Source organism: Leptosomus discolor, chromosome 4, assembly GCF_034619465.1.
Source record: "Leptosomus discolor isolate bLepDis1 chromosome 4, bLepDis1.hap2, whole genome shotgun sequence".
Lineage (NCBI taxonomy): Eukaryota > Metazoa > Chordata > Aves > Leptosomiformes > Leptosomidae > Leptosomus > Leptosomus discolor.
In genome coordinates this window covers 47,005,459-47,015,668 of record NC_141394.1, presented here as the reverse complement: position 1 = coordinate 47,015,668, position 10,210 = coordinate 47,005,459, and the positions used below count along the sequence as shown (strand labels likewise).

Below are 10,210 nucleotides of genomic sequence, written 5' to 3'. Positions count from 1 at the left end.
TCCTCATGCGCAAATTGGGCTAAGGGATTTCCTTTTCCTTTATGAATGCTTCTTCCTAAACCCAGTCTTACAGCTAACTAGCGAGGACTGTTGTCCCTGGACACCAGTTTAGGCTCTGATAACTTTTGTAAGAGCATTTGTATAAAAATATTGTTGTGCTGGAGTCTCCAAGGCCATCTGGGGCTTTGTGCAGACAGAGTGCTTACAAATGAATGCGAACCAAAGCAAATCAACATTGCTTGGCAGGGATGAAATGTATTGCTAGGATCTGTCTCTGCCAAGCTAGACTGTTTGGCTCCAGTCCCACTTTTTGGGGGGATTGTCTGTCAAAACACAATTTGGTATTGTACGGAGTCATGGTTACATGGCTCATTACTCCTTTAACCCCTCTCAGGCCTTATGCTCTTGTTATTTGTTGAGTGAAAACCTGTGAATCTCCAACTCTTAAAGCAGATCTTGGGCTCTGATACCTTGCACCAATTGCTCCTCATGATGTTGTGTTGGTTCAGGAAGAGCTTTCCCTTAGGAGCTGTCAACCAGTAGACTGCAAGCCTCTTGAAGGAAGGCATTATTTCTTAATGCCATGAAATGATAAGAAGACATACCTTCATACCGTTTCTTGATGGAAACCTGGCTTCTTGGCCTAAGCACCTCAAAAGCCTAGCCATCCTTTCAAGGTGGGAGTCCAGCTTGGACACTTGTTCGACTCTCCTTGATTATCTCATCCCTTCATGAGCGTCAACTGCTGCTTCTGCTGAGCCCTGCTGGCAAGCCCAGAGGCCACCCATTAGAGGACAAGCCAAGACATCAGTGTGAATGTCTTCATGGGTTTCCCAAGAAGAGTTTAATCATACTGCCCTTCCCACTTCTGGACATGTTTCTGAGTTCATTCAACATAAGTATGAACATAGTAAATTACCACAGTGGCTTAGCCGATATACAGCACTACAGGCGGCTCCAAGCCCATTACACAGTTTTTGCTATAGTGAAAATCCTCGGTAAGCACTGGTAGAAGTGTTGTCTCTGAGCACAGGTTCTGCAAGGCCACCTCCCATCCTGGAGGCTCAGTGAGGGGCAGCAGGAGGAGGACGTGCATATTCCCTTTGGGAGGCTGGTGAAGAGCCAGATCCTCAGCTGAGACCCTACTGAGCCTAGTGATGGCTGAGAAGAGTAGTGGCTCTCCATAGGTATGACATGCAGCACGTGCCATCCCGCAGGCAGGCAGCTGCCTGCACCGCTGCCCAGGCCGTCACGTCGCCCGCCAGCCCAGCGTGCAGCTGCAGCCTTGTCCCCAGTGGGCAGGGCAGCGGCAGCCTTGCACAGACTGGGACGCAGGCAAAACGCAGCCCGGCTGCCTGGGTCACGCAGCCTTGTGGCTTTCCCCTCGTGCTGCAGGATTTGGGTGTTTTCCTTCAAAGTTCAGGTTACAGCACACTGGTACTGCCCAGCTCTCCTGGGCAGTGCCTGCTCCAGGGGCTGAGTTGGGGATTTGGGATCTGTTGTCCCAGCAGACTGGGGACCGCAGTCCATCCATCCTTCTCCTGTACGGATGGCGCCAGGGCTCAGCTGTCTCTGTTCTGAGGTGCAGCACAGCTGTGTAACCCTGAGCTGGTTTTGCTGAGAAAACTGCTGCTGCACTGTGAGAAAATACACGAACTAAAGCCAGGCAAGATAAGAAAAGTCAAAACACAGACAGAATTAAAGTTGTCAAGATGATGACAGCTAACAATGCAAGGCTCCAAACGTAAATGCCATGTGAAAAGGGATAACTGATTCAGTCACTATCTTGCTCTAAAGATCCCTGGGCTGGAGCTTAGAAATGCTCCGAGTCCTTGGCTCAGGTGGAACTCTGATGTGAGGGTATGTCCCAAGTGTTGGGTTCTGAGACGGGGGATGGAAAAAGGGGACATGAAAAAAAAGAGGAAGGAAAAAAGTGGCTGAGCAAGTCTTAGGGATAATATCCATGAGGAGTGGATTTAGTCCACTGGCAGGGAGGGAGCGTGAGGAATTTGACTGAGTAGGTGAACACAAGCATAGCCAGCTGAAGAGCCTGAGCAGCCCTGCTCAACTGCAGGCTCCCCCTCCATCCTCTTCCACCTGCCTTGAACAACTCCCTCCTACAGAAAATCCCAGCACCCCTTCCCCTGGAAAGGCATCTTCTTTCTTGAGCTGGAAGCCCCATGGGTGATGGGTGGGGACAGCACCTCCCCAGCCATGTCCCCGGGGCAGTGACCTGCAGACAGCTGCTCTGGCTCACGGGCGCCGGCAACCATCATGAAGCTGTGCAAAGGGCAAGCCAGGACACGAAGGGGTTTTGCACAGGGGTAAATAAGTGTTTGGGGCAAGGAGGCTGAAAGCCATCTTGCTGAGCTTGCATCAGCCCAGTGTTTGGTAAGAAGTGACTGGACATGCTGGATGTGCAATCAGGAGCTTTGTAAGGAGCAAGCAGAGGTTCAGACATCCATGTCGGGATGGCAGCCAGCTATTGCAAACTTCCCCAGGTGTAAACAACTGTGAGGGGCCATTCCATGATGAGTGGGACAGTGCTATGAACTTCTTTTATTTGGGAAACCCAAATATAGTTAAAAAAAAGTGAGTTAATATGTAATGATAGCGTACAACAGGTGCTGGCATTGCATTAGAGGTATAGTTAGGCTCCTGTGGCTGGCAGGAGAAGAAGTGGTTAGTGACTCATGACTAAAATGTGAACAATTTTTCTTTTTTAATATGAAATTGGTTTTGGTCTCTTGTCCCAAGTAACTAACAACAGGACAAGAGGAAATGACCGCAAGTTGCGTCAGGGGAGGTTTAGATTGGACATTAGGAAAAATTTATTTTCTGAAAGAGTGGTCAAACATTGGAACAGGTGGAGTCACCATTCCTGGAGGTGTTGAAAAAAACGTGTTGATGTGGCACTTTGGGACATGGTTTAGTGAGCATGGTGGTGTTGGGTTGATGGTTGGACTTGATGATCTTTGAGGTCTTTTCCAACCTAATGATTCTATGAAATTTAGCACCACCCAGCTCTTAATATCGTAATATCTTAATATCTTAATCATATCAACAGCCAGAAAATAAGTGTGTAATTTGTTCTGTCTAATGCTGAAAACTAGATTTTTCTACTAGTGCATCAGGAGCTGGGTTAGTCCCACGGCAGCACAGTGCAAGCAGAGAGGACAGGGTCATTTGCAGGGACTCGGGTCCCTGCGGAGGTGAGCTTGCTCAGCCAGTGCTCTGCCGTACAGCCGTGCCGCCGCAGTGCCGACCCTCAGCCCCCCACACTCCACCTCCCGAAGTGGGGAGACGCCCTGCCTCAGTCTCAGCCCGGGTTTCTATGGCGAGGAAGACAAGAAGAAAGCGCACGTTGCGGTGCCTGGGGGTGCAGCGCTCCCTCTCAAAGCAAGCCGCCCCTCCCCGGCAGCCCCGGGCGGGCCGGGCTCTGCCGCACCGGCGGAGTGTGGCTGGGCGCCGCGCCCCCTCCTCGCCCGCGGCCAGCCCGCAGCCTCCCCCGCTCGCCCTCCCTCGGGCGGGTCCGGGGAGCGTCCCGACAGGCTCCGCTGACTTCTGCACCGGGTTTTCCCCATCGCCGCGAAGCGGTTTGGTTGTTTTGTTTTTTTTTTTTTTTTTTCCTGCAGCTGGGACCTCTTCCCTCCGCTCGAAGTTAATCATCTGCTTGCAATTAACCTGCGACCTCCCACGCCCGCGGCACACGCGGGGCAGTGCTGGCGCTTTAACGCGGGTGGTGGCAGCGGGGACACACACAGACACACACAGAGCAGTGCCAGGTCCAGCCCCAGCCCCAGCCCAGCCCCGGCGCTGCCGCTGCCGAGCCCTCGCCGCTGCCCGCCATGGGGAGCCGCAGCCTCCCGGCCGCCCTCCTCGCCGCCGCCCTCGCCGCCCTCCTGCCGCTCCCCGCCGCCCCCTCGGCCCACCGCAAGCTCCTGGTGTTCCTGCTCGACGGCTTTCGTTTCGACTACATCGATGACAGCGAGCTGGAGGGTCTGCCGGGCTTTCGGGACATTGTGAACATGGGGGTGAAGGTGGATTACATGACCCCAGACTTCCCCAGCCTCTCCTACCCAAATTACTACACGCTGATGACGGGTGAGTATTTGCATTTCTGTGCTGATGCTCCTCGGAGCTGCCAGCTCCCGGTGCCGAAGTGGAGGGCAGCTCCCCGTGACATTTTTATATCGTCTTTGGAGGAAAAAGTCACAAGTCATGCTTTTAGCTGGGAGTGTAAAAGCATTGTGGCGTTACAGCTCAGTACCGCTTGTCTAAAACCTGCTCTGAATTTGGAAGTGCCACAAACCTGCTCTGAACTTGGAAATGCGACTTGGAGCTAATTTTTGACATTCCCCCTTCGCTCTCCCACGGTGCTGCTGGGTCCCTACCTGCTGCCACTGCATCAGCACAGCCATCCAGGGCTCTCTGGTGGGAGAACCGGTGGGGGCTACTGCATTTAGAACATAAAAATGAGTGGGAAATGCACGGAAAAATGAATACAGAGCCTGCTTAGAGCCCTTCCAGTTAATAAAAAGTCGTGTAAACTGAGGGTGGCTGAGATGAGAACTTTTTTGTCAGCAGGTCTGTTTTGGCAAGTTCAGTGTTAAATTTCTTTTTGAACTTAACAGACTTAGTGCTTTCACAGGTCCCTGTCTTAACTTTGCCCTAAGACCTCATATCTGTAATAGCCAAATAGAAACACAGTAAGGATTTTTGATTTTGCTCCCCTACAGTTTTTCTGAATGCCCAGGAGAGGTTTTCAGAAAATTGAGAGGATGGTAATAGTCTTCATGGTGCTGATGCTAAGTGAAGCAACACATGATTACAGTGACACTAGGAAGGTGCACAGAGTACAGCTGGGCCGTTTTCATCAGAGAGACACCCTGCAAACAACAGCTGATTAGAAAAAAAAAAAAAAAAAAAAAAACAACCCAAAAACCAACCCAGAAAAGTTTTTCTGGACTTTCTGATTGGATTTTTCTCTGGAATTATTTAACAAACAAGACCTTCCACCTAGTGAGGAGGAGTGAGAAAATCTATCCTCTCCTAAGATATGTGGCATCTTCTGCTATCCTCAGAACAGTACAATGCCCAGCCGCTTGCTGGGACAGCAAATAGATGCCATTGTAAGACAAAAATCTGGCATCAGTTGTGCCCAGCTTGTTTTGACTCTGCTTAACTCCTTCCTCCCTCTCAAGAGAAATGCCTTTCTCTTGCTTATATCTGAACAGAAAAGAGTATGAAACAGCCACAGGTTTTTTTCATGACTTGGTGCAAGTGCATGAAAGCAGAGCAAATGTCAAGACTGAAAATAGAGGTGTCATCCCACTCCAGACCATGTTCTTTAGATGTAGCTAGGCAAACTGGCTTAACACTTCATGTATGCAAAAAAGCCTTTGGATGGAGTTGTTAAAGAGAAGAGGGAAAGCAGCTACTTTGCTTCTTACCACATTTAATCATCACTCCTATTAAGTGCATATGCATAGAATGAGGTCTATAATCAGCCTTTCGAGGAGTTTTGCTAACATCCTATTTTGTACTCACAAAGAAGGAGTTTTGTTTTAGGTGAAGAAACACCACTACTAGAGTTTTCACATTTTTAGGGTACCACACTTTCTACACCCCAGCTTGAAGTAATGAGACAATCTATGAGACAAAGCTCAACTCTTCCTGCAAGTCTCCTGGCCTTCATGATTAGGATCTCAATGCAAATACAACTTAACTGCAAACAACAATTCACCTTCATGAGTCGCAGCGATGTTAAATAAGTCAGGAACCAACCGAGGACCAAGTTTAGGTGTTGAAAATGCCCCAAAGGAAGATCCAAGACTGCACTTGAGCCCTTGGGGTGTTAGTGTACCCCGTGGCTGTGTCCTGACATGACAGCAGGGTAAATCCTATGGCTGCACTGTTCTTACTCCCAATGCTGTGGTGTAGTCTCCACAGAAAGGACATGTCACATTTTAGGAGATGGTGGGATTAGGAGTGTGGGGCATGCAGAAGACACTGCATTAGCTGTGTTCAGTCTGTGCACGTTTGATTCGGAAAGCTGGGACAGCTTTTGGAAAAAATGTGGCATGGCAGGGTGACATGAGCATCGCACTGTAGCAGCCTGCTTAGGGACAGGCACATTACCATCTCCCCATCGCTGCTGTACGGGTGCAGGAAAGCTTATGTCACATCTTACCATTCATGTGTCTGCGCTGGGGGCGGGGGGCTGTAACTGGTCTTTCTTCTGTTTGCAACTGGGATGTGTGGGACCTTAAATGTTGCCACAGTTTCTTCTGGGAAATCAGGGACCACGAGGACAAGTTGTTCTTCATGTCTTGTCCTGAACTGCTGCATCATGAGCTGTTAAGAAACCCACATTTGAACCTCCAAATTGTCGTATTTCAGCGTTTGTGAGTACACTTTCATAGTGTATTGGCTTTTTTCAGCTAAATCCGCTTAAGAAATTTCTGCCTCCAACTGCACATGCCCACCCCTGACTTGTTCACTATATCCAGTACTTTTTTGGATAAACACTCCCATCCCTTCCTTATCTGCTCATTCATAAGGTCTTGTGGGCCCACATCCATTCAGGAGCATACACAACTTCCAGGTCTAGGCCAGCACGTGCATGAAAATGCTGTGGTTAGGATGTATTTCTCTCTTGCCTCTATCCATTCGTGTGAGCAAGGCCTCTCCTTTCTGCGTACTGTTCTTCATCCAGCATCTGCACAAGTTTTGTGACTCCAGAGGGAGGTAGTTGTTATGGGGGATGTTCTCCCTCATTTCAGTGGCTTTGGAGGAGGGTGGTGGACTCTGCTTCTTGGACACCATCACCATTGGGACAAGTTGGTCTCCTCAAATCTGAATTCACTTCCTCCTCCTGCCCAGAGCTGCAGGCAGAGGTTATGGAGGTCAGCAGCATCTGCCCCACCACATCTCAGTGCAGGTGCCAAACTGCACCCATCAGCCCTACCAGAAGGTAGCTTTCCTCTGCAATGGGCAAGTAGCACACAGCACGGCTGCCTGATTATCTGCAGGATCTTTTAGTTGTTATATTTTACTTTAATGATGTTTTCAAGAGGGCAGCTTAACTGAATTTAATATCCATGAGAAATAGCAAGTTTACTGAGCTTTTCAGAGCTATAACCAAATAGATGCAACTGTAACTGATTGTCATAGATGAGTGTTTTAGATCAGTTAAAGAATCACTATCAAAGGTATTAGCAAACATGATTTTAATGTGAATTTGTAAAAGTGCAGGTTAACAAAGTTAGATGGCAAGATTGCTACATGGAAGAACAATGCAAAGGAAAATTGAGTTAGAATCGAGCTAGAATGATTTACACAGAGACCAGAGACACAAAACGGTAAGGGAGAGCCTCCCATTGGGTCACAAGGTTCGGAGCAGACCCCCTTGCTTTCTAAGCTTAGGAGCAGCTAAATCCAGTCATAGTTTCAGACTTGGTCAACAATTTATGCCTAATGAAATTAATATAAAGGATAAGGAAAACCTCCTGTTGGGTCATGAGGTTGAGAATGGACCCTCTTGCTTTCTAAAGTCCTTCTCAGAGAAGAGTCTAGGTGTGGCTGGATCCAGACTCGGTCCCAGACTTGGTCAAAGGTTTATGTCTAGTCTAATGGGATTAGACGCATGGATCTCAGTAGTAGTAATTCAGCATGCTATCAGTCACCTACCGAGAATCTGTTGCAAATAAGGGGTCTCTCTGCCTTGGTAAGGAGGAATCTCGTAGTCTCAGGTAAGGGATCTCAAACCTTGAGAGGCATCCCAGCTGAAAGTGAGATCACTGCCATGCAGCCACACTGCCTAGCAGGGAGAGCTCAAAGAAGGCTCACTTGGGCTGTCATGTTTATCGGATAAAGTGCTTGGCTTATAGTTAAATTGCATGCAATGGGAAGGTGTGCACGAGATTCCTTGTACCCGCAACTTTCTTTGTTCCTTGATAAAAGAGTCTTGGAAAAAACACACACTATTCATGCATTAATCGTGTGGTCAGTGTTCCAGGCTCATATGCATCAATGTTCACTGGGTCACTCTGCTCCTTTGTGGGTTGTCTCGAGGGGTTCTTGGCCCGGCAGCAGCTCAGGCCTTTACCTCCTCTGGAGCCTGCACCGAACAATTGCTAGTTTGGTTAAGGGAGTCGAGTGCATCCGTCACACTGATAATCAAGAGCCATGGATCTAAAACCGATTAACTAATGTACGCTAATGTGAAGCATAACCCATTTTGCTGGGACTAGGTGCTAGGCAAAGTACAGACCCAGTGGGAGGAATGGGGCCCAGCCTAGGTAAACAAAACAGATACAGTTTGGAAGGGAAGCAGGAGGAGGAAGATGACTTGCCTGTGGTCATGCAGTGCTGCAGGGCAATGGCAGAGCTCTCTGTGGCAGAGCCCCTTCATACTTAAATCTGCTGCTGTTAACCAACAAGAAAATATTTGCTGGAGCTTCCCTGAGTGACACAGAAAGCCTCAGCCAAAGCCCAGGGCCTGCCTAGAGGTCTTTTCCCTTCCTTCACATCTACAGCAACTATGAAAAAGGAAAGCAGAGCATAGAAACAAGAGGAATGCAAATGGTTTGTCTTCTTGATGTAAAGTCACTGAGTGATTCAGACCATGGGGAAAAGTCACCTTGCAAGCCAGGGCATCCCATCATGACCCTCTGTCCCAGGACATCCCTTTGCAGGCACCTGGGCTCCCTGCTGCACCCACCTGTGGTTTTGGGTCATCCTGTCCTCCCCCAGCTCCCCTTGCTTAGCAGCGGTAGCACTCAGTGTAAAGGCATTGGGCATCACAGCTGCCACACAGCACCCTGCAAGGTCTTCCACCAGGGACAGGCTGGGGTGGCACCCACAGCTCAACAGGACAGCAAAGCACTGCCCTGCATGAGCTGAAAGACAAATGCTGTTTGCTTGAAGAAGCACCAAACACCAGCCAAGTCATTGCTGAAGCAAAGGGATCTTGCTGACACGCAACCAGGGAAGTTATTTTGTTACGAAAATCTGGTGGTGTGCAAGGTAGCCCAAGGATGTACCAACTTAAAATCCCAGTCTTTGAAAAGCAATCTTCTCTAACAACTTATTCAAGGCACCTTTCATAGTTTTGGTTTCTACCGTTGCATAAAGACTGTTTCTTGAGCAGCTGGGTTGTTTTCTGGGCTGCCAGGCTGAATCCTACCTGATGTCCTAGCTCTCCATGCTCCAGTTAGGATATTGCAGTTGTTGACCTGAAAGGAGTGACATTAAATGGCTTATTAGGTAAAAGGAGCTGTTGCTGCTGATGCGTGTGTTTGAGAGAGCTTTGCAGGGCTCAACATGGGCTTGGCAAAGTAGGGAAGAAGGGGTCCAAATACACATATCCCAAAAGGCTCACTTAATCACACAATGTGCTGTTTGTTTTGCAAAGAAAACAATTGAGACCACAAGACACTTTGGATTTTTATCCTGTGGGGAGTTTTTAATTTTTCCTCTTCCCTGCCATGGCCTGGATCTGCTGGGAGCTCTCATGCCAAGCTAAATGGAAAGTCTGAGGTCTCCCTCATAACTGCTGCAAGCACGAGTTATTGTTTCAGAGCCCTTCGTACTGTATCTCTTGAGAAGAGCTGCTCACACTGAGGGGTTTGGGTCTCCCTCACCTGCCAACGTATAGGCATTGTAGGGTGCTGGGGGACCCCTTGCAACTCACCTCCTCTGAAGCTCCCCTGGCTCAGGGCACACCAGGACCCCTCACATTTCCAGCCCTGGCCAGCATCAGCACAGGCAGACAGTAACACATCTGAGCTGGAAACCTGGGGAGGATTTATTTTCCAAGATCTTAACAACAAATGAGGTCTTTTCTGGCAGGTCCTCTACAAGGACGTGCCAGCCACCTGGTCAGCTGTGCAGTCCTGTGTCCAAGAGCTGTATTTCTCTTGGTCTCCATGGAAAGCAGAGGGAGTCCGTGCTCGCAGAAGTGGGTGGGAGGGGAGCTGCACAGAGAGGAGCCAGCAAGGGGCCTCCATGTGCCCCTTTGGACAGAACCTGATCTTAAATACTTGGCAGAGAGTCTGCGAGGTCTCATGAAGCCTGAGGAATGGAAGAGGAGGTTGAACAGAGGACGTTTCAGTCACTTGCACCCGAGGTGAGGGCTGTGGTCTTTGCAGGGCTGTCCCACGCTTGCCGTAACTCAGTGATGGCATGTTTGATGCTTGTCTAAAAT

General features: G+C 49.1%; 1 protein-coding gene across 1 annotated transcript in view; it reads left to right on the top strand.

Moving 5' to 3' along the window:
- The first annotated feature begins 3,848 nt into the window (after window positions 1-3,848).
- Window positions 3,849-10,210, top strand: part of ENPP6 (ectonucleotide pyrophosphatase/phosphodiesterase 6) — a 32,742-nt gene continuing 26,380 nt past the window's right edge. The window contains exon 1 of the mRNA XM_086464350.1: window positions 3,849-4,104. Coding sequence (XP_086320476.1) covers window positions 3,849-4,104 — 256 coding nt within the window. The remainder of the gene's footprint in view (window positions 4,105-10,210) is intronic.